The sequence below is a fragment of the Erinaceus europaeus genome, unplaced genomic scaffold, assembly GCF_950295315.1.
Source record: "Erinaceus europaeus unplaced genomic scaffold, mEriEur2.1 scaffold_622, whole genome shotgun sequence".
Classification (NCBI taxonomy): domain Eukaryota; kingdom Metazoa; phylum Chordata; class Mammalia; order Eulipotyphla; family Erinaceidae; genus Erinaceus; species Erinaceus europaeus.
The window spans coordinates 10,714-34,803 of NW_026648158.1; the positions used below are offsets into that span (position 1 = coordinate 10,714).

General features: G+C 56.3%; 1 protein-coding gene across 1 annotated transcript in view; it reads left to right on the forward strand.

The window, feature by feature from the left end:
* Positions 1–557: 557 nt before the first annotated feature.
* LOC132536643 (nucleolar protein 4-like) overlaps positions 558–24,090 on the forward strand; it is a gene marked incomplete at its 3' end in the record, with an annotated part of 63,153 nt that continues 39,620 nt past the window's right edge. The window contains exon 1 of the mRNA XM_060184778.1: positions 558–1,389. Within this exon, the coding sequence (XP_060040761.1) occupies positions 1,069–1,389 (321 nt within the window). The remainder of the gene's footprint in view (positions 1,390–24,090) is intronic.

The following is a 24,090-nucleotide window of genomic DNA, read 5'->3' on the forward strand; positions in this document are numbered from 1 at the left end:
GCATATGCTGAGCCCCTGCCCAAGGCCCGAGGTTGAGGACTGCCCTGGGGTCTGGGGATGTCCCAGACCAGTAGGACTGAAGGGGCAAGGCCAGCTGAACTGGGAATTTTGAGGCGAGGGGAAAGGCAGGAAGTTTGGGGGCCCTGAAGGTGGTGAATTGGGGTCCCTCGGGGGAACAGTGCTTTTCTGGAACGGGGCTGCCACCGGGAGAGGGCGGGCCAGTTGCGGGAGGCATGGGATCACGCCTGCCCTGCACCGCCGGCGCCCGGCAGAAATCGGGCGGTGCCGCCCCGGGAGGCAGGGACACTTGTGGCCCGGCGGGGTCTGCGCCTCGCTCCGGCCCGGTGAGACCGCGGGGGCCGGGCTGCGTACGGCCTGTGAGGCTCGGGCCTGGCCCGGCCAGAAAGAACTCGGTCCCCGCGCGCCTGCGGCTCTGCCCTCCCCACCGCTGCGGGCACAGCGGCCCCTGCGCCCCCAGGGGCCGGGCCGGGGCGGGGGCTGGGCCCCGCGGGCGGGCGCGGTTGGGAAGGGGGGCGGCGGCCAAGGCTGCGCGGCTCTAACAGGTGGGATCCCGCGGCGTGGTGGAGGCGGCGCGGGAGGGGGGAAGAGGAGGAGGAGGAGGAGGAGGAGGAGGAAGAGCGGTGGCAGCGGGAGCCTGAGCAGGAGCAGGATGAGCCGCGCGAGCTGACAGCCGCCGCCGCCCGCGCCCAGGCTCGGTCTCGCTCCCCGCGACCGGGGCCGCTCCCCGCCTCCCGCCTCCCCGGCCGCCCGCGGGGCGGCCCGCCCCCTCTGCACCTCCGGGCCCGGAGCTGCCTCCATCGCTCCTGCATCCCGGCCGGGGGGAGGAGGAGGCGGAGCAGGAGACGAGCCGGAGCCGCCGCCGCCAACGCCGCCGCCGCCGCCGCCGCCCGAGCAGGACAGAGCGCGCCGCAGCCCCGTGCGTCCGGCCGCCGCCCGCCGCCCGCCGCCGCCACAGCCCGGCCACACAGCGGGACAGCACCCGCCCGGCCGCCCAGCCCGGTCCGGCCCCGGCGGCCCGCCCCCGAGGGCGCCGGGCGCGGCGGGAGGATGCCGAAGCCGACGCTGCTGCTGCGCGGGGGCTGGGAGCGCGAGCGGAGCCCCGGGGACTCGGAGCTGGGCCGCCAGTTCCGGGACTGGTGTCTGCGCACCTACGGCGACTCGGCCAAAACCAAGACGGTGACACGCAGCAAATACCAGCGGATCGCCGAGGTCCTGCAGGGCGGCGGCGGGACCGGCGCGGGCAGCGGCCCCGCGGCCGGCGAGAAAGGCAAGTTCCAGTTCTGGGTGCGCTCCAAGGGCTTCCGCCTGGGCAGCGGCCGGGAACCCAAGATGGGCCAAGTGGTGTATGTGCCGGTCAAGACGGGCTCGGTGAGTGCGCGCGGCCGCGGGCTGGTCCCGCCGCGGGGCGGAGAGGGGGGGGCGGGGGCGGCCGGGGTGTGTGTCTGTCCGAACCTGTGTCCCTGGGGCTGTCAGTGGGGCCGACCCGCCCGGGACGCACGGGTCCTGGCTCGCCCGGGCAGAGCTCCGGGCTCGGGGCGTCCCTGCCCCCTTTGCGCCGCTGCCCGGCCGTGGCTGTGCGGGGCGGGTTGTCCCGGGCTGCTCACCCCAGCATGTTTCGTCCCCCTCCCCACCCCCCAGCCAGCAGGAGGCTGCTCCGGGAGCCCTGCTCCCCCCCCCACCGGGGGGCTGCCTGTCCCGGGCGCTTTGCGCTCCCGCCCCCGGGCCGGCTGGGCGGTGTGTGTGTGTGTGTGTGTGTGTGTGTGTGTGTGTGTGTGTGTGTGTGTGTGCAGGGTGGTGCCGCGGGAGGGAGGGCAGGGGCGGCCGCGGGACGAGGAGTCCACTCGGCTCCCCAGAATCAGGGGAGGGGGCCCCACCGAGCACTGTCTTCCCGACCCCACCCGGGGTTGGTCGGGGAGGGGCGGCCCGAGCCGCAGCCTGGCGCAGGAGCGGGTGGGTGGGGCGCCCCTTGGTCCCCAGATCCCCCAGCCTCCCCTCCCTGGGACGGGGGCGGCCTGACCTAGCCATCCCCTCCCCTCCCCCGTCCCTCGGGCTGCCGGGTCGGGAGGGGGTTGCGGGGAGGGGGCGGGGAGCCGCAGCAGCCGGAGAGGAGGCAGGCGGCCGGGCGGGGGCGTCCCCTCCGGCCCGGGGCGCCCTGGCTAGGGCGTGCGGCGCGGGCCCCGCGGCTCCCCCGCCGGGACCTCATTGTTCTGCTGCGGGTGGGGACGGGGGGGGCGCTCCCGGGGCGCTGCTGAGCTTTGAACTTTCCGTCGTCGAGACCCTCCATTAGTGCGTCCAGCCCCCGGCCGGGCCCGGCCGGCCTCCCTCCCTGCCCCCCTCGCTCCCTCCCCAGCCTCGCCCGGCCCGAGCAAGCGGGGCCGCCCCGCGCCGGCCTCCCGCCCTCCAGCTCCCCGCTCCCCGGCGCTCCTCCCCCGGCCGGCCGCCTGCCCGCCCCGCGCACAGCCCCGTCCCCGGCCGGCAGAGCGGGCTCTTCACACACAATTGATTCGGTCGTTACGAAAAGTGCACTTGTCCCCTCCCCCTCCCCCTCCGGCGGCCGCCCGGGCCGGGCCCGCGGGGCGAGGGGCCCGAGGGGGAGGAGGCGAGAGCCGGGGCGCGGATCCTCAGGCGCCTCCCCCCGCGCCCAGGGGACCGGGCTGCAGGCCGCGGGCAGCGGGGAGCTGGGAGCCGCAGGCGGGCGCCGAGGGCGGGCGGCCCATCTGCGAGGAGCGCTGATAACCGCGCCGCTGCCGCTGCGGCCGCCGGCTGCCCATCTGCGCTGCTGCCGCCTCCGGCCCGACCAAGCGGGAAGCGGGGAGCTGGGGGCCAGGCCCAGGCCCAGGAGCCCCCAGGAGGCCGGACAGTGCCCCGCCCCGTGTGATCCGCACCTCCTGCCCAGCCCAGTGCTAGCTCCCAAACCCGGGGATCCGGGTCATTGTCCCCTTCTGCGCTGGAGTCAGGGACCCCTCCCCCAGCCCAAATCAGTGCCCACTTCCCCACACCCGCATGTGGATCATTGCCCTGCCCGCCCCTGTCCCGTGTCCCCCGCGACTCTACCCCCCTCGACTAATGTCCCCCGCCTCTAAGTATGTTTTATCCCCTGAGGTCAGTGACCCACCAGATGGTGGGCTGGGTCTGCACTTCCTAACCTGGGTCAGGGCCCTCAGCTTTCCTGGCTTCCCTTGGTGCCCCTCCAGCCCTCCATCCCCATCGAGGAGGCTTGACCCAACCTCCTTCTTAGTCTGAAGGGGGAGCCCCCATTCCACCCATTCCTGGAGTTGGGAGGCAGGTGACTCCCCAGACCTGGCAGCTGATTCACTGGGGGTGGGGGTTCTCTGTGTGACCCCCTAGGGATGGGGTAACTGGGGCATTACCAGGTCCTCCTTGACCACCTGGCTGTCACAGTGGAGCAAGTGCTTTCATACTCATGTAGGAATCGGGTGCTAGGACAGGGCAACCAGATGCTGCCAGCCCACCCGGTCCCTTCAGACCCTTCCTCAAGGCCGGGACCAGCACCCTGCCTGCCAGGTCATAATAAGTCTTCCCCAAGGGACCACCTGCCTGGGACCCAGGTCTCCCTGCCAGGCTGCCAGGAGGACAAAAAACACAACAGATGTGTCCTCCTGCAACAGCCAGCCTCTCCACTTCCCACCAGCCTGCTGGGCCTGCTGGGCCCCAGAGAGCCCGTTAGTTACCTGCCACTTGCCCAGTCAACCGCAGCCAGTCACAGGAGATGCCCCTAGTCCTGCCACCCCCATCTCCAGGCACCTTCCTGGAGCTTGGGTATTATTTTTTCCTTTTCACTGATCTAGGAGGAACAAATCCTGCTGGGCATTCTGGGGGCAGCCATGGTCTTTTCCTGGGAGGGACTGAATGGGACTTTGTTTGCAAGGTGCAAAAGACGTCCCCTACCTTCACTAGGGCCTGTGAATGTGTATGCACGCACACATACATACACACACACACACACACACACACACTTGCCTCTGGAGGTACAGGAAAGATTGTGTAGTTTGGTCTTGGGTGGGTTTTTGTGAAGGTCATAGAGTCATAAACCTTTGGTCAAGGCATTGGTGTTAGCCCATCCCTCCCCCACCCCCCATGTTTCTTCTGGGGCCCCAACCAGTGGAGGGTGGTGGGCATAACTGCAGATCTGATGGAGAAACCCATGGGAGTTCTCAGAGAAGGTGCACAGGCAGAATGATCTCAGGGAAGAGGCCCTATGGGAGTTGGGCCGTCCAGCAGCCTAACAAGGGCCATCTGCGTGGGCTTTCTTGTGTATGTGGGGGGGGGTACAGTGTGTCATCTCTCTTGCATGTAGCTCTCCATGGCTTCCTCCCTGGGCCCCTCTCCTCCCACAGCCATATGTGGCGCTGTGGTCGGGTCCTTCCCTAGTCCCGGCCAGCCGCGGGTCGATGAGCTGACACCACTTGTCCTGTCCCATCTGGCCCTGAGCTTTTCTGGGTGTGTGTGACAAAGGCTTAATCTGTCCGGACGGGCCCAGGGCAGAGAGGAGGGCAAGGGGAATTACACTCTGCTGGGGCCTCCTGCAGCTGGGGCCCGGGTGGGGGTGGGGCCAGGGCTGGGTCTGGGTCTGGGGCTAAGGCTGGGGTCGGGCAGAGCAGAGGCATGGAGGTGTGTGTGTGTGGGGGGGGGGTGGCAAATTGGTCTTCAGTTTGCAAGTTGTCACAGGAAATAGCAGTGGAGGCTGAGGGCTGAGGGCAGGTGGGCGGAGTCCTCTGCTGGTGGGGCACAGACGCTTCTGGGGATAAGATCTTTTTATGAGAAGAGTTGGACCTTGTGGCTGGGCCAAGCCTAGGTAGGACTTAATCTTTCTTGCATTTGGTATGCTCTGACTAAACAGGGCAGCAAACCCTTTAGAGGCAAGACACCCCACCCCTGATTCTGGTCCAATATTTGACCTACAGAGTGAGTCAACCCCCTCTCCTTTTCCTCTGGTCTCTCAAAGTAGGGCTGTCCCCAGGGCTTGCAAGGGACACAGGTTATGTCTGGGGCAGGCCCTCAACCATCTGTCAACTCCTGGAACCACAGTGCCCCACAGCTGCTAAAAGAAAGTTGTTCTGAGCCCAGCTCTGCCATCTTCCAGATGGCAAAACTGAGGCCTCCAGAGAGGCCCTTCCTGTTGATTGGGAGCCAGGACTAACATGCAGGTCTCTGTGGCCCACAGAAGCTTCTCTACAGGCCAATCCCATGCCAGGAATCCCTGCCATTAGAGTCCCTTCCCCACAGGGAAATGCCCCATTGCCAAACTTGCTCTCAGCACCAGGCTTTTGTGAGCCAGACCCCAGGTGTTCCACTGGACAAATTGACTAATGGTGGTCTTTTCCCAGTTTGCAGACAACATTCATTTAGTAAAGAGCATTTTCACACTCTCCATCTTTCTCCCCAGAGCTTTGTATAAACCTTTGGCACCTGCGGCCACTGGCCTGGGCGGGAAATGGCCTCTGACTTTGCAGGGTAATATATGCCGTGACCTTCAGTTGAGAGCCTCCATGTGTCTTGCTTTTCTCCAAATGATCACCTTGGTCACCTGTGTGCCTGTCACTGTGCTGAGGGGTTGGTGTTCATGGACTTGTCAAACTCTCCTGGCAGTCGGGTTGGGGGTAGGGGGTGAAGAGGGACAGTGCTGTCCTCACTGTCATCCTTCAGATGAATAAACTGAGGCTCAGGGAGTTAAGAACTTCCCAAGACCACACCACTGATGGGGCAGGCCCTTCACAAGGGGACCACTTGTGCATGTCCCTATTTTGATGTCGTCTGATATGTCCAGTAGCCTGCTCCAAAGGGAAAGCATGTCTTTGCAGTAAGCTTTCCGTCCATTACTACTAGGGTGGGGTGGAGGTGGCATTCATCCCTGGGGATTCACTGCTCTGGGATGACTTTTTCAGAGACAGAGAGAAAGAAGGAAAGACACCAGACTACTGAAGCTTCTGCCATGTGGTGAGGGCCAAGTTTGCACCTGGATCATGTGCATGGCAAAGCAGGTGCACTCTTCAGGCGAGTTGTTAAGCCTGCCATCATTACACCTCCCCCTCCCCGACGCCCCTCCCAAAATTTTGAGAGGAATCCCTCTGGCCAAAAAGCTCTGTAATCACAGGCTCAGCAGCTTGAGGCAGGGTTGACTCCATGTATGGTGTTTGGGAACTTTCTTGGAGCTCACTGGGATGGGAAAGGGATGAGGAAAAAGGAAGAAATTTCCTCTGTCATCCTGGGAGATTTGAGGGGAGATAGTTGACAATGACATCTTGCACAGGTCCCCATTGGATTTCTCCCCAGGGTGAGGGGGCTTCATTTTGGAGTCTGGGTGATGTTGGAAGATGAGACTCTGCCTTCCTGGGGTCTCCCCTCCTGGCCAGTCTCTGCTTGGAGGTGGGGACAGCATACGCCTTCTTCCTTGGGTGAGATCTGGCATGAACATCCTCTCCTCATGGCCCTTATAGGCTGCCTTCCTGTCCTGGAGTATCTGGGAGATTGGGGAACCCATCTGGGACCCTAGAAATGCTGCTAAGAGGATAGGGGTGGGCAGGGAGACTGTGATTGAGACTGTGCAGGGACAAATCCAGCCTCAGGCAAACCTGGGCTTCTGCAAGCCAGCTCATGTGCTGGAGGGCATGGGGCTGAGTGAGACTAGTTTGCATGCAGAGTGTGAGTGTGGACGGGAGTGAGTCTGCACTTGTGTGGGGCAGGGAAACATGTGTGCCTCGGGCAGTGTGTGCACACGTGTGTGTGTGTGTGTGTGAACACGCATACACATGTATGCAATGGCAAAGGAGAGACTTTGCATGCTTGTGACCGTGTGTATGAGTGTCTGTGTCAGCAGATGTGCAGGCACCTGGGGTGTGGGCACTGGTAGACCACGAGTGGGACTGTGTGTGTGTGCACACATGTGCAAGATCCTGACTGGAAAACCCCATCTGTCTGGCAGTGAAGTGCTAACAGGGGGGCCTTCGTCCCCCCAGCCAGCCTGAACCTGTGCTGCCCCTGGGTCCTAGCAAGGGAGGGAGTGGAGCAAGCACAAGAGAGGGAGTGGACAGGAGAGGTGGTGCCCTGCCCAATCCTTCTGGGAGAGGGGGCTGTGAATTTGAACCAAAAGGGGCTAAAACCTATGGGATCTCAGCGCAACTACTTCCTTGTCTTGTGACCTTGGGCAAGTAGCCTGTGTGACCTCAGTTTCCTCATCTAGAGAATGGGCTACAAAGTCCCACTTCCAGGAGCCTTGGCAAATTGGTTCAGATTCTGCTATCACATGAGGATGTCACTCACTTGTGTTAAATCCAGGCCTGGCCCTCGAGTTGGAGAGGGAGCAGACAGAAGAAGGTAAGAACTCACTAAGGTAGGCGGCTTGTTAGAACTAGAATTCCAGAGTCTGCCTATGAGCCCTGACACCCACCCTAGTGTGGAGTAGAGGCAGAAGGTCTTCAGTTTCTTTTCTCTTTCTTCCTTCCTTCCTTCCTTCCTTCCTTCCTTCCTTCCTTCCTTCCTTCCTTTCTTCCTTCCTTTCTTCCTTCCTTCCTTTCTTTCTTTCTTTCTTTCTTTCTTTCTTTCTTTCTTTCTTTTTTATTATCAGAGCACTGCTCAGCTCTGGTTTATGGCAGTACAGGAACTGAACCCAGGACTTTGGAGCCTCAGGCATGAGAGAGAGTCTGTTTGCATTAACCCCCCCCCCCAGGTCTGCAGTGTCAAGCCACAAGGTCATGGGTTCAAATACCAGCTTTGCCCCATTTGCCAGCTGGGTCTCAGTTTTCTCATCTGTAAAGTGAAGCTGCTGCTCTTGCCTCTCTCATAGGCCAGGTGCCAAGTGGAGTGTGTCAGTGCCTACGGGATCTTGGAAATGCTCTCTGTGGTGTGGTCTCACTGGGCCTCAGCCTCCTCATCTGAAGATATGGGGATGGTGATAAAAGATGCCATACATAGGGACTGGGTGGTGGCACACCAAGTTGAGAACACATTTCTTTTTTTTTTTTTAATATTTATTTATTTATTCCCTTTTGTTGTCCTTGTTGTTTTATTGTTGCAGTTATTATTGTTGCCGTCATTGTTGAATAGGACAAGAGAAATGGAGAGAGGAGGGGAAGACAGAGAGGGGGAGAGAAAGACAGACACCTGCAGACCTGCTTCACCGCTTGTGAAGCGACTCCCCTGCAGGTGGGGAGCCGGGGGCTTGAACTGGGATCCTTACTTTGTGCCACCTGTGCTTAACCTGCTGCTCTACCTCCCAACTCCTGAGAACACATTTCTATGTGCAAGGAACCTGGGTTCAAATCCCAATCCCCATTGGAAAGAGCTGCATGATTGATGAAGCAGTGCTGCAGGTGTCTCTTTTCCTCCTTTTCTCTCAATCTCTCTCTGTCCTTTCAAACAAAAAAGGAAAAGGGGGAAAGCAAGGCTGTTGGGAGCAGTGGACTCATTGTGTAGACACTGAGCTCCAGCAATAACCCTGGTGTCAAAAAAAAAAAAGCTGTCATGGATAGCAAATGGGGCAGTGGAAGTCCCTGGTGCAGAGTAGGTGGGCAGCAACTGTTAGTCCCCTGGAGATTGTATCTGAGCCATTACTGTGTCTCCAGAAGCCTCAGGGACCTGGCAAATGGAGCATCAAATTGTCCCAATGAGAAGTCATAGGTGGGAGTCGGGCGGTAGCGCAGCAGGTTAGGCGCCTATGGCGCAAAGCGCAAGGACCAGTGCAAGGATCCCGGTTCGAGCCCCCCGGCTCCCGACCTGCAGGGGGGTCACTTCACAGGCGGTGAAGCAGGTCTGCGGGTGTCTGTCTTTCTCTCCCCCTCTCTGTCTTCCCCTCCTCTCTCATTTCTCTCTGTCCTATCTAACAAGGACATCAATAACAACAATAATAACTACAACAATGATAAAAAAACAAGGGCAACAAAAGGGGAAATAAATAAATATAAAAAATTAAAAAAAAAAAAAGAAGAAGAAGTCATAGGTGTTGTGTGAACCCTCAAAGCTGGGGGTATGAAGGCCCAGGGTCTCTCTCTCTCTGCCCAGATTGCCCTAAGCCTCAGTTTCACTGTTGCACAGGAAAGTCTGTTCTTGTCTGTCTTGTCTTAGAATCCCTTCTGGGTGCTGGGGTGGGTGTTGAGAGGCGAGGGTGGACACTTGGCAGGGGAAAGGCTAAATCTCTGAGAGCACCTGTCTCCCAACACCTGACCTAGAGCCTGAGCTCTGGACTCTAGGCTGTTACAGAGAGCTTGCTGAGGCTGGGGGGTGAGGAGGCATGGCCTGTCCCCCTCCTCTGCCCCCACCCCAGACATCTAGTCCTCTTGCCCACTGTGGACACAGGCTCCTCAGCTCTAGGTGGGGAAGCCCATTCCAAGTGCCACAGGGGTGGGTTGGTTTGCTCCTGGAGCACAGTGACTCCCTCATCCACTGGCTCTGGCAGATGCTTCTTCTACTCTCCTCTCCCCTCTCTCCTCTTTTCCCCCTCTCTCCCCACCCATTGCTTAGCCCCATCCCCCTCTTGGCTCAGGCCATACCAAGAGCCATTCCCCTTCCCTCCCTCTACATCAGTCTTTTGCAAATAAAAATATATCGTTAATTCTACCCCCTTCTCACCACCCCACCACCTCCAGTCTGGCTCAACACAGAAGGTGTATCAGCCCCATCCTGCCCCCAACTTAATCTTCCCCACTTTTCAAAAAAAAATAAAATCAAGTTCCTGTTCAGAATCCTCCACGATTTACATCTCACTTAAGAGCCAAGGTCTTTCCCAAAGGACCCAGCAGCCTTTCCTGGTCTGGCCCTGCCTGCCACCCTCCCCACCCCTCTTGCTCTCTCTCCTTGCTCATGTAGTCTCAGTCAACTGGACTCTTTGCTATTCGGCAACCAGCATCACAGTCCTGCCCCAGGACCTTTGTACTGGCTATTCCCTCAGTCCAAACTCTCGTCCCACACATCCTTACACAGCTGGCTTCCTCTCCTCTTCTGTGTCTTGGTTCAGATGTCACTTCTTCAAGACACCCTCTCTGATCACTTGGACCAGGCCCTCCTTATGACCCCTAGGGCCTTCTCTATCATCTCTTTCCTACTTAAACTGTCTCCAGTACTTTGTTCACTGCTATATCCCCAGGGTTCAGAATAGCCCTCGCATCTGAGGGACTCTTCATTTTGGGAAATGGGGGTGGCTGACAACCACCCATCCAGTTCAGGCTCTCCTGGGCCCCAACCCAACTGCTGCCACCCCTCAGCCCCTTCCAAGTGCCCAAGGAGCCCTTAGGTACATGGCATCGAAATTGGGCCTGGAGGCCAAAGTGAGCCTTTCAGTGAGAGCAAAGCACAGGAAGGGAAGGTCGGTCCAGGGACTTGAAGACCTGGGGCAGGTCTCAGTCATGGTGGGGGGTGTGGGGTCTGCAGAGCATCTGACATAGGGAGGGGGGAGGATGAGCTGTTGAAACTGGTTGCAACCAGATTAAGAAAGATCTGGAAAGCTACCCAGGAACTGATGTGTCATCACTAGGATAGCAGAGTTTGCTGGAGGGGTTTTCAGAGATGATGAGGTAAGGTCAGATTTGGCTTCTGGAGAAGCCCAGGAAATGTGAGGGGCAGAGGCAGGAGGGTCTGGAGCAATGAGGGCTGGTTCCTGCAGATGACAGGAGTGAGGGACTGGGGTAAGGGAAATCAAAGATCAGAGCCAACCCTTGTTGGATGTGCAGAGTGGAGTCTAGGGAACTAGGAATGTAGGCAGACCTGGGTCAAAGGCTGGGGACAGGCAGGGTCCAATGGGTACAATCCAAGAACTGTCCTCAAGGCTGTAGTGTGTCACTGTGGGGGACTGGGTGGGGCACTGGTGACTCAGGACTCAGTGGCCCAACTCTGGGAGGCCATCTCTCCAGGTTCCTGCCCAGCCTGGAGCTCTCCCTGCACAGCCAGGACCCTGTGCGGGCTGCTGGAAGCCCTGTTCCTCAGATGACTCACCGCTTTCTTGCATCCCCAGGGTGGGTGCAGGGAATGGGTCCTCCTTAGTTAGGCTAGGCCCTGACTGGATGCTGCCAGGTCAGGAGAGGTGCTTGCCGGTGTCTCAGCCCATCTGTGAGCACTCCAGGGCAAGTCTCCAGAGATCCTACGGTGAGCCTATTTCTGCAGGCCAGGAGACCAAGGCACAGCCTCTGCTGGGCACCTGCAGAGCCCTCTGATGCTTCAGTCTCTCCATCTGGAAAGTGGGTCTGGAGATCGTCCCAATCCCATGGGTTGTTGGGAAAAGCCAGAGAAGTGAGTCCACGTGAGATGCTGAGTGGTGGGGTTGCCATTTTTTTTTCAGGGCTGCACAGAGATGTGCCCAGGCCACAAGGGAGCAGCCAGAGACACGCCTTCATTTGGGCCTCAGCAGGTTCACCTGCTCTGACCTCCCGCAACTTCTGTATAAGTAGGTGACCCTCACAATCTGTGACCACTGGGTCACAGAGTGACAGGGGATCAAAACAAGCCTGCCAGGCAGGCCCCAAACTTGAGGCTGCTGCTCTTTCTTAGGGTTCCTTGGAGAATCCCCACTGTGATAATTGCTGAATCTGACAGCTGCTAGCCTTCTGGGGGAGTCTAGGGGGCCCTTTGTGGGGTGGCAGGAGAGCCTAGGTAGAGGACGAGAATGAAGGGGAGGCAGCTGGTAGCGCAGAGTTGAGGCTGGAAAGCTCTGGGGAGCAGGACGCTGTTTGGGAGATCTGGAGCTGGAAGAAGCAGGTTGGAGCAGAGGTTCTGAGGATTGTGAGGGAGGCCCTTGCTGTCAGCAGATGGGGGGAGGCAGGGAATTATGAAGGCAGGGGCTGGGACTGGGATCTAAATTGTCAGGTCAGTCACTGCTCTTCTCTGAGCTTGTTTCCTCATCTGTAAAGCAGGGTGTAACTGCTTCTCTTTATTTATTTATTAATGAGAGAGAGGAGAAGAGAGACAGAAAGAACCAGAACATCATATTAGCACGTATGATGCTGAGGACTGAACTTGGGACCTCATGCTTCTAAATGGAAGACCATATCCGCTGCACCATTTCCTGGACAGAACAGCTTCTGTTACATCTCATTCTATACTGTGCTCTCAGTCTTCTCTCTCTCTCTCCTCTCTCTCTCTTTCACACACACACACACACACACACACACACACACACACACACACACACACACACTATACTGTGCATTATATCCTGCAGTATAGAAGCATCCGAAGCAGGGTGTGGGCATAACCGATCTCCCACTGAAAGAGAGTTAGACTTATGACGAGGGCTGCTGTGATGGAATCAGCTGCCTCAGAACCTGTGATAAGACCCTTTGCAGTAGGGCTGCTGAGTTGTGCCCTGGAGCCCTGCTGGCCCCAGCTTGAGCCGAGTTCCAGGAGTCGCTCATTGGATAATCTTGAAACAAGTCAATGCCCTTCTCTGAGTCTCAGTTTCCTCTTCTGTCAGACTGGCCCAGCAGCACCAGCTGTCTCACAGGGCTGCTGCAAACAGGTGAAGGGAGACACTGGTGCTCAGCACAGGAAGCAGGAAATGTGCTGTGAGTGTGCCTGTGGTCTGGGGGGCATTGTGGGATGGGGTCGGAGGGCGGTGCAGGAGCAAAGAGTTGCAAAAGGGACAGTGGACAGAGACAGAAAGGAATGAGCCAGCATACAGCAGGGAGACAGGAGGGGAGGGCTTGTTATAGGAGGGGTGGCCATCTGGGTCTGGCCTGGGCCTGGGACTGATGCCCCACCCCCAGTCCTGGATAGGAAGAGCCTTGATAAAAGCCAGAGGGTGAAGGGAGGGTAGAGCCAAAGCTGGCAAGCAATTGAAGCTAGAGCCCTGTAGTTGAACTGTCAGGGAGGGTGGGTGAAGCATTCTTTCACTAAAGGTGGTCATGCTTCCTGGGGTGGAAGGCCCTGGATTCAAGTCCTGCCTCACTAGCCAGCTGTGCAATCTCAAACACCTTTCAGCCTCTCTGAGCTTTCACCTCTACATCTGTATATCAGCTACCTATTAGGGGTGTTGTGGAGTAGTTTGAGACACATAAAGTATGTGGCCAGGGACCGGGCAGTAGCACAGTGGGTTAAGCGCACATGGAATGAAGCACAAGGACCAGCGTAAGGATCCGGGTTCGAGCCCCCAGCTCCCCACCTGCCTGGGGGGGGGGGTTGCTTCACAAGTGGTAAAGCAGGTCTGCAGGTATCTGTCTTTTTCTCCCCCTCTCTGTCTTCCTGTCCTCTCTTGATTTCTCTCTGTCCTATCCATCAATGACAGCAATAACAACAATAATAATAACAATAACAATAAACAACAAGGGCAACAAAAGGGAAAAAAATAGCCTTCAGGAGCAGTGGATTTGTAGTGCAGGCACCAAGTCCCAGCAATAACCCAGAAGACAAATGAAAAAATAAATAAATAAAAAGAAGAAACTCTTGGGAGTCGGGTGGTAGTACAGTAGGTTAAGCCCAAGTGACACAAAGCGCAAGGACCGGCACATAAGGATCCTGGTTCGAGCCCCCACCTCCACACCTTCAGGGGAGTCACTTCACAGGCGGTGAAGCAGGTCTGCAGGTGTCTATCTTTCTCTCCCCCTCTCTGTCTTCCCCTCTTCTCTCCATTTCTCTCTGTCCTATCCAACAATGACGACTGCAGTAATAACTACAACAATAAAACAACAAGGACAACAAAAGGGACTAAATAAATAAATATAAAAAAATTTAAAAAAGAAGAAAGTCTAAAATAAATAAAGTATGTGACCAGTGCCTGCAGCTGAGCTGAAGCTGTGACAGCCATGACAGTCATAACATTGGAGCATGTGCCAATGGCCAGGCTCGCTCCTCCAGACACATGGCCCCTGCACTTGTCTATAGCTATCAGCTACCGTTAGGATCCATATCTTGCTGGTGAGGATGTCGAGGTTCAGAGAGGTTAAGTAACATACCTGAAGCCACACAGCTGGTAAGTGGCAGAGTGGAGAACTGAGTGTGTGCAGTGGAGAAGTGTCTTGTCCCAGGCTCTCTGAATGACCCATCCTCCTGACAAGAAAGCTGGAATCTGGGGTCCCTGATGGACTACACAGGCTGGAACAGGCTTCAAAGCCCAGGATAGGAAGGCAGGTGTGAGTCTGTCTAGGGCAGGCTGCTCAGGTTCAAAAAAAGATCTGCTGGGGCCACCCAGGGGCTCTGGAGGTTCAGGAACACCAAGGGGTGACATAGAGCCCCCCTTACTCTGGCAAGCCAGCAGGTCAGCCACATGCAGCCAGTGTTTGGTCTGCAGAGGGGAAAGGCAGAGAGGAGGCACCATAGAGTCTGGGGTGGGCAGAGGAGGACATGAACCTTGAAGTGGGGATATCAGGGAATAGGGCTGCTCAGAAGCAGGGCCACTGGGCAAAGGAGCACCTGACTTAGAGCAACAGCAGCAAGATTGTCTCTTGGGGGGTGAGAAATGCCTCCCCCGCCCACTCTGAAAAGGTCCAGTCCCTTCTATGTTCTCTCCATCACTAGACTCTGGACCCAGCCTGCCTCGGTGTGAAGGGGTAATTCAGCCATAAACCCTTGCTGAGTGACTTGGGCAAGTTACTCAACCTCTCTGTGCCTCTGTTTCAAGATCTAAAAAGTATATGTGTGGGAGAGACAATAGGACCAGCTTCACTGGGCTGCAGTGAGAACTGGGCCTCCATGGGTGCAGTCTAGTGCAGGGCCATGGCTGAGGCTTCTGTGAGCCAGCTGTGACTGTTGTCATGTGCAGCGAGCACATAGTGCCTTTGGTTTAAATGCCCGGCTCCCCCAGCTGCTGCTCATCCAGGCAGAGGGCAGAAGGCAGAGGGCAGCTCTGGGTATTGAGACCAACCTCTGCATGGTAGGGCTTTCTGCCATTGCCAGTCCAGGAACAGCTGACGGTGTCATCCAGGGTTTGTGCTTTGGGGACTCAATCCGCTGCCTCTCTGATGGGGACAGAGGATGATAATGGGGATGGGAGAAGTGAGGAGATTGTGGAGAGGGTCCTAGGGCAGGTCCCAGAAACTGTGTTTCTGAGATCTTTGCCCACTATTTCTCAGCCAGCCATTCTCCAAACTCATAGCTGAGGTCTCTTCATGGGAAGCAGGTACAAGGAGTCACCTCAGCTCCTCCTCCCATGTGGCTGAGGGTGGAGTTTGTCCCTCTCAGGGCCCTGCCTGAGAGGCACCCTAAGGGATTTGTAGTGGAGCTGATGGTGTCATTAGTAGGATCCCAGACTGGGTAGCATTGAAGTGGAACTGATAAGACTCTGGCCCTGGGTTCTAGTCCTGGCTGTGCTGAGCAATGACTGGGCAATGCCCAGTATCTCTGTGCCTTGTTGTCCTCCACTAAACAGACCTAAACATAAGCCCTGTTGTGTGCAACTGCAGGACACAGGTTGGAGGCCTAACCTGTGGCCTGGCTCACACCGGGGCTCTGGGATTGGCAAGAACTGGGATTATTTTAAGGAACCCTGGCTAGCAGGAGAAACTGCCAGAAAACAAACCATTCATTCACAGATTTCATTCCACAGGCTTTGATCAGCACTTGTACACTGGGCCATTCTGCCCATAGAAATTTACTAAGTCCTGGGGACTGTGAGGTAGCGCAGTAGGTTAAGCACAGATGGTGAGAAACACAAGGACTGTTGTAAGGAACCCAGTTTGAGCCCCTGGCTCCCCACCTGCAGGGGGGTTGCTTCACAAGCAGTGAAGCAGGTCTGCAGGTATCTATCTATCTTTCTCTTCCCCTCTCTCTGTCTTCCCCTCTTCTCTCAGTTTCTCTCTGTCCTATCCAACAACAACAACAAATAATAACAATAACAGCAATAAAGGCAACAAAAATGGGAAAAAATAGCCTCCAGGAGCAATTTGTAATGCAGGCACCAAGCCCCAATAACCCTGGAGAAAAGAAGAAAAGAAGTTTACTGAGTCCCTACTGTGTGCCAGGAGTGGTGGAAAGGACAGACTTGCTCTCCACTCTCCCAGAGCTAGGTGTGCTGGATGGGGGAGGGGGAGGGGGATAGGAAGCTGGTGGGCACCCCTGTGGTGCTTTTACCAGGCTTGCTCAACTCCAGAGGCTGCTCTGCCCTGCTATCCTGAGTCCTCTTGTCCAGTACTGAGCAAGGAGTGCGGGGCACTTTCTGTCCATCCCCCTCCGAATTCTTGCCCCTTGTCCCTGGCAATAGCACTTGTTCTGCTTCCAGCTTCCTCCTCTGTTCACACTCAGCCAGACTGTCAGCCTGACCAGGCTTTCTCAGCACCACAGAGTGAGAAGGGACCTCACCCCCTGGGTTCCTGCTCAGTGCCCTGAGCTCATGTTGGCCCTCACTGGACCCTGCTGAAATGTCACCTCCTCCTTGAGGCCATCCCTGAAGGCATTTTCAAAATGCTCTTTGTCCTCTACCACTCTCAAGCCTCTTAATCTAAGTGGGAGGCCTTGTCCACACCTGACAAATGCTGGGTTTTCTGTGTATTCTTAGTCCAGTCATGAGGACTGGGGTCTTTGTTGTCTTGTCACTGCTCTTTCTCCAGTACCTGAAGTGCAGTAGGCACTCAGTATGTGTCCAGTGACGGCCTCAAGCCTTGTTATTCTTTTGTGCCTCATCACCCCCAACTGTCCCCGTCTCTTTCCCCTGCCCCCCTGCAAAACAGAAGGAAGACAGTAGTTGTGGGGCCGATATGAATGCTGATGTGATGGCTAGGGTTCCATCGAGGCTCTGTCTGTCCCTCGAAACAGACTTCTCATGGTCTGGGGCTGAGTGAGGTGGAGGGTACTGACTGGGTCACAGACGGCCCTGAGTCCCATGCAGAGGCCTTTGGATTGGCTCCTGGCCAAGATAGAAGTGTATAGGTTGTGAAAGTGGGGAAGCTAAATCTGGGCTTGGGGTCCGAGATGAAGTCCCCAGGAGACGAGATCTCAGGCAAGGGGAGCTGCAGAGTATTGTAAAGAAGGGGAACATGGAAGGGAGGTATTTAGGGAGCATGGCTGATACTAGAATCAGAACCATGACTTGGGACTAGGTGGTGGGGCATCTTCTTGATGGCACGTTACCAGGTGCAAGGACCTGGTTGCAGGCCCTGGTCCCCACCTGCAGGGGGAAAGCTTCATAAGCAGAGCTTCAGGAGCCTCTCTTCCTGTCTCTCTCTCCCTGTCTCTCTTTCTCTCCTCCTTCCCTCTCCATTTCTTTCTGTCTCTATCCAAAATAAATAAGTAAAATATTAAAAAAAAAAAAAAAGCAAAAAGACTCTGGGCTTTTGGGGGGAGGTGACAAGCAGTATCCCTGACAGAAGCAGAAACTACATAAACAAGGCGGCAGAAACTGCTTGAATGAGGGGAGGCTGAGGGAATAGATCGAAGTCTGCTTTGCTCCTCCTTCCTTCAGCTTCTTTGTTCTCCATAAAAGTCTCTTCATCATTCATTCAGCCAGTCTACTCACTCATTCATTCATTTGCCCATTTGCAGAGGGCCTGCTGAGGTGCAGTGATGGTGATGCTAGCCATGACAGTTGTTATGGTAGTGATGGTGACGATGGTGGCAGAGGCTGTGATAGCAACCCTTCAACTTGCATTCATCGAGCACTCACTGTGCACTCAGTGCTTCCTGTGTGTTTGCATACCGGGTTCCTCCAGCAGCCCCAGGAGGCACTGGGATCTTACGCAACTAGCCGCAGGCCCCCTGTGAGCAAAGGGTGGCACCCGGATGTGAGCCCAGGCACGGACTGACCAGCAGTTGCCTGGCTCTGGACACCTGCTGCTGCCAGTAGGCAGCCCACTCCTCCCATGGCAGGCAGCCCCCTCCCTACCCCCACCCCACTCTTGGCTTCCTGGTCCCAGCACCCAGCACAGGCCGGAGCAGAGGAGAAAGCATGAGTCCCACTTGCTCAGAGCAGAGTTTGAGGTCGGCAAACTCAGGCAAACGGTGCCCTCACTTCTCTGCTTGAAGTACCTTATCTGTGAAAGGGGAGGACCCCTAAGAAGGCCAGGAGCTCCCACCTTCTGAGGCTGTCCTTGCCTCAGGAGCAGGGGAAGGAAGGAGGCTGTGTGTGGCCTGGGCTGGGGCAAGTGGGCAGCCTGTCCCGTGTGGACATGCTCCACTCACCCCTGCACTGCTTCCCAAACACCACCCTAGAGAGGAGTGCTGTCATGCCTCTAGAGCCTGGGCTCCTGCACCCCCAGTTCTAGTGGACCCACATGGAGGGGACACAGAAGATCTGGCCACAGATGCTGCCCTGGCCTGCCCTGTGTGGCCTGGGACCCATTGCTCTTCCTTTCAGAGCCTCTGTTTTCTCTGGCTATGCAAATATTTACTGAGTGCTGCTCTGTGCCAGACACGGTGCCGGGCTCTGGAGCCACACGTGAAGAGCTCTGCCCTCGGAGAGCTGACACTCATTCTCTTGGAGGCTGACACTGTGTGCTGTGTGATATACAAGGGATGGAGCCATTCAACAGATGCTGGTGGATACAGAATAAAGTCAGCTGAGGTGCAGGGGCGGTGAGGGGGGGTAGGGGGTGGGTGGTGGGGGTGTGGAGAGATGAGTATTGAACTTCTAGTCAAAGTGCCCCACTAAGAAGGTAACATTTTGTGCAGAGCTTGGAAAAAAGTGTGGGGCAAGTTATGAAGCTATCTGGCATAAAAGTATGCCCAGGTAGAGGGAACTGTAGGAAGATATCTAGGAAGTTTGAGGGACAGTGAGGAGACAAACACTCCTACTTCCTGTATTTTGGGATCAAAAAGTCATATTTTACCCCCCATGAGCTTAGACCCCAGAGCAGAATTATTTCTGAGCCTTCAAAACTGAGCCCAGTGAGAGCTGGTGACGCGGACCTCCTGAGTGGGGTGCAGGCGGCTTACTGCTGATTTCTTCAGTCTGTAGGGTGTATTTTAAGATGTATGAGGTCTTAGAAAACAGGGCCCCCTAGTCTTTACTCCTCACTCCAAATGGTGGACTTTCCCTGGGCCCTGGATTCAAATCCTGGATCCCCTACTTTTTGGTTGGGTCATCTTAGGCAAGTCTTTCTCAGACTTGGGTGACTTCCATTGTGTCACAGGGGTCTGGGTTATCAGTCAGGATAGGACTTGCAGGGAAGAAACCAGGAAGCATGTGCATAAGCTCTAGCCTTGCATCTGCCTGCAGGAGGTACACAGAAAAGATGCAAAACCAGAACCTAACCTTTGAATAACATGGAACTGTCCTCACAGCACTTGGGCATCTGTCATATCACCTTTGCCTTCTAAGAATTCCATGAGGATGTAGGAGTAGGAAAAAATAGCACCTTTTACAGAGGGGTAAACTGAGGCTGGGAGAAGACGAGTGACTTACCCAGGTTGCAATGAGGCATGACCAGTGGGAGGCTGTGATGCTGGCCTCCTTGCTTAGAGGTTCCAGGAGATAGGGATAGAGATTGCTCAGAGCTGCTGCCCTTCAAATCCTGAACTAATAGACCTTCAGATTTGTGGTCCCCCGGAAGGTTTTGTAAGACTGGGTCTGACAGGCCCAGAGATCTGTTGTAAGGATGTTAAAAGTCCCAGAGGGTGGGGAAACACAGGCCATAAGGAAGGGGTGGAGCCTGGGGCAGGTTCCCCAGAAGAGGAAGAGTTCCAGGCTCATGTGATTGTCTGCTGGGGCTCTTTGTCCACCCGATGTCTGGCCTTGCTGGGCTGGGCAGGCAGGGTCTCCAGACTGGTCTCCAACAGTCTGCCCCCAATGCCACCTTGTCTAGCCAGCCCCAGGATGCCAGGAGTGGATGAGGGTTGGGGGGAGCCACATCTTGAAGCTAGCTTCCCCCACTCCAGCTTGGCCATTCCTCCCAGGGATGTTTGCAGGACTCCTCTGCTCCCTGGGCCCTCCTCTCTCCTCCCTCTTCCCCAGAGTCTAGCCTTACCCTGCATCAGCCTGTTGCAAATGACCTCTGACCTTGCTGACAGAGAGAAGGAAGCTCATCTCACAGATAATATCCCCAGTGCCACCTGGCCAGTGGGGGAGGGGTCAAGACCCATTTTCCAGATGAAGAGATGGACACACACAAAGAGAGGCAACCATGCCCGGAAGCTTCCAGGACCTGAGAGCAGAGCTAGGACTCCAGACCCCTTCCTCCAGCAGCAGAAGGGGAGACTCTGTTTCCAGCCCAGTGGGAACAGCACCCAGTTTGGGGCCACTGGGCTAAGTTCCAGTCCCTGGGCCTGGACTCCTTCCTCTATGAAGGGGGCTAGCATTCGCAGTCAGGAAGCCCCAGTCCATAGCACTCAGCAAAGTGGAGCATCTAGAAGGTTCACTGGTTTGGAAATCACCGTGCTCCCAGCCCCCCTTCTCACAATGCATGGAAGGATGGCAGGGACCACATCCATGCCTGCTCTGCATTTTCCAGAAGCATGTTCCAGCAGCCCAGACTCTGGAGACTGTGTGGATGTGTCCCTCAGATGGGCGAGGTCTGGGGAGCCTGTCAGAGAAGGCAGGGAGCGGCAGGTGGTTCTGGGACTGTGGACTTGAGGCTGGCTCAGCCTGTACGGGGCAGCCAAGGGCGCCTTTGTCCCCTTTGTCTCCTCTCCTGCAAATTAGCAATTACCTTTCCTGCTCCTGCAAGCCCTGCCTTCCCTGGGAGAATTGCTCCAAAGCAGGCACCGAGCAAGCAGAAGCCGCCTGGCTAATTAGAGGGTGGCCTCCGGGGACAGGCTCAGGACCTGGTGGCCAAAACTGGGGCTACAGCTGCCTGTGGTTGGTGCCAGCTCTGCTAGGAAACCAGGCAATGTCCTGAACTCTGGGGCATCCTGGTGTTTTGATCCTGGAGTTCAGATCTGAGCTCTGTGCCTTTTTAGCTATGCGACCTTGCATGGGTTGTTTTGCCTCTCTGGGTGACAGTGTCCTCATCCTTACTCTCAGCGTTGTGTGGGTTTGGAGCCTGCACACCGATCCTGTGTTGTTACTAGTGCCACCACCTGGGTGCTGTGCTGGCTCAGGTGGGAGAAGGCAGAGAATGCAAGCTAGAGCCCATCCTGGAAGACTGGGTATCGACACCTAGAACTCTAGGCAGTAGAACTCAGCCAGGACTCAGCCAGGTGCTTGGGCAAAAACAAAGGCCTAGTTAGTACCTCTGAAGTCAAGCTCCTCCCTTGCCTTTAGGGGAGAGGACCTTTGAGATGCTGTCCAGTCAAGTGCCTGAACAGAGTCTGTCCCAGAGCATGTGCTCTCCTCTCCTCCTCCCTCCCCTTTCTCCTTTCCCTCATTCTTCCCCTCCTTCCTTTTCTCAATCTCCCCCTCTAGCACTCCTCCCCCAGGAGTTAGGTGGCAACGGTTCCCACAAGAAGAGTGGACATTCCCAGTGGCTTGGAGCAAACAGGTCTCCAGAGGAGGCAGGCACTAATCAGAGTGGGCAGGGCTGGTGGTGTGGGGTTTCAGTGTGGGTGCAGGACGGGCTGCCAGCAAGCTGGTAGCTGGGCAGCTGTGGTAGGCTGAGGTGGGGCATGGATCTGGATAATGGCTCCAGTGTCAGGCCGGGGCATCCTTCTCTGCCCTGACTCCAGGGAGGGAGCTTCTAGAGCTGTGGGGTCATGGCAGGTGGTGAGCAGAGCATCACAGAGCCCAGAATAAGGGATCCCTGGTTTGGCATGTAACCCAAAAGATTTTTGGAAGAGCAAGCCTTAGTTCAAAGCAGTGGAGATCATGTGGGAGAATAACTCAGGTGGTGGAGTGCAGGCCTTGGCCACCAGAGGCTGTTTCAGTCCCTAGCACTGGAAGCAGGGTAGGGCTCTGGCTTCTCTCCCTCATGTTAATCTCTCTTTGTCTCATATGAAAGAAGTAAAACCACTCTTTAAAAAATGTAAAATCAGAACTAGGGGTTAGCTCACTCATGCCCCCAGGACCAGGGTTTGAGCCTCTGGCCATCATATGGAAGCATCATGCAAAAGAAAAGCTTCATGAGCAGAGGAGCAGTGCTGTGGTGTCTTTTCTCTCTATCTCTCCTCCCTCCCTCCCCAAAGAGCTCACTGGCAATGGTGGGATTGTATAGGCATAAAGCCATGGCAGGAACAGAAAAAAAAAAAAAAAGCTGTGGGGAGTGGGACCCAACCAGAAGTGTCCATTGCCTCAGAGATGAGCCTGGCTTTTATCTGAGCACTAGGGAACAAGAAAAGTTTGGGGAAAGCGGTATTAAGCTCTATCTTTCCAGGGAGAGCTTAATACTGGCTGTGCAGACTGGAAGCCCGCAGGAGCAGATGGGTCGGGCATCCTGCCCTCCTGGGAAACAGCCCACTACCTGGGATTGGCCCTCTGGAGCCTCACTTCTGCACACCTGTGAGTGGGCTGTAGCCCCTGCCTCCTTAAAAGTTTTGGGAGCCACCCTACTAGGGAAAGAGAGAGGCAGACTGGGAGTATGGACCGACCAGTCAACGCCCATGTTCAGCGGGGAAGCAATTACAGAAGCCAGACCTTCCACCTTCTGCAACCCTCAATGACCCTGGGTCCATGCTCCCAGAGGGATAGAGAATAGGAAAGCTATCAGGGGAGGGGGTGGGATATGGAGATTGGGCGGTGGGAATTGTGTGGAGTTGTACCCCTCCTACCCTATGGTTTTGTTAATTAATCCTTTCTTAAATAAAAAAATTAAGAAAAAAAAAGTTTTGGGAGCAAGCCTAGGACCCCCATGAAAAAGGTGCAAGAGACATTCTAGAGAGGCCTCATTGTGTACTGGGAGCCACACGGGGGTGACTGCTCACAATTGGCCCTTGGGTAATTACTCCCTGTCTGCTGAGGAGGAAACTGAGGCACAGAGAAGGAAAATGACTTGCTCAGGCTGCTCTGAGCCCAGCACCCTCGATGTCAGGCCCTCTACTCCCTGTCCCCAAGCCAGGCATTGGCTGGGGCGTGGCCAGTTCCCAGAGGCCCCGTTAATCCCCTCTCAGGGCCGCCCAGCACAAGGGCCAATTAGTGCTTGCTGGGGGTGCCACACCTGTCTCCCCCCACCCCTGCCCAGCCCTGCTCAGATCTGGGCACCACCCCCAGCAGCAGCAGCTGAAGCTTCCAGTACTGCGCCATTAAGCAAAAAGATGAAGGTTCTTTCTTCTTTTTTGTGTGTGTGAGAGAGAAAAGATGGAGCAACAAACCAATGAGAGAAGCATCCGGCATCAGGATTTTTTTCAAGCCCTCACCAGGACCCCCGCAGAGCCACATCTCCCCAGCTCCCAGCTCCCCAGTCTCTCCTGCATTGCCTCCCTCTCCCACCTGGGGCCACCTCCCCTTCTCCAACCCACCCCCATGATCCCCTGTGGTCCCCTGCGACCTGGGCGGCTGCCTCTGTGGGCTGCAGCTTCTCACCTGCGCACCGGGCTCTAGCTCCATGGAGAAAGGAGGAGGAAAAAAGGTCCTTGAGATGGTGACAAAGGTCTGAGTGTGGGCCGGCAGAGCAGCCTGTTTCCAGGCAACTGCGCTACCCTGGGCTCCCTGTGGCGGCGGGCACATCCGTCATGCTGCAGCTAGGCTCACGAGGGACTCGGCCTGGCAGGCACATGGATTTCGGCCCCTAAGCACCAGCACTGCCTGGCACACAGGGCTGTGTCGGCAGCCCCCCACTCCCACCCTGAGAGAGCCCTGTGCTCTCATGGCCATGTGCCTACCTGCTGGATGACTGGCCTTGGGCCTGGTACTCACAGGGCACAGTTCCCATTCACCTGTCTGTGTGTTTGTCCATCCATTCACCTACCATTCACCCATCCATCCACTTCAGACAGAATGGTGACTTAATATGCAGGCTGAAATGGTGGGGTTGAAACCCTACTCCATGACGTAACAGCCGCTTGCATTTGGTCACGTTATTCACTTTGGGCCTCAGATGGACCTAGGTGAACACATGTTTGCCCCATTTTCTACTGAGGTCACCTTTGGCAAGTCGTTTTGCCTCTATCTCCTCTTGGCTAGATGGAGAAGGTAGTTAATAGCTGCGATCAGGGTGGGGGAGACAGCATAATGGTTATGCAAAAAGACTTTCATGCTTAGACTCCAAAGTCTCAGGTTCAACCTTCCTGATTGAACTATATAAGCCAGAGCTGAGCAGTGCTCTGGTCTCTCTCTTTATGTCTGCATCTTTCTCTTTGTATCTCTCCCACTCATTAAAACAAATTATATAG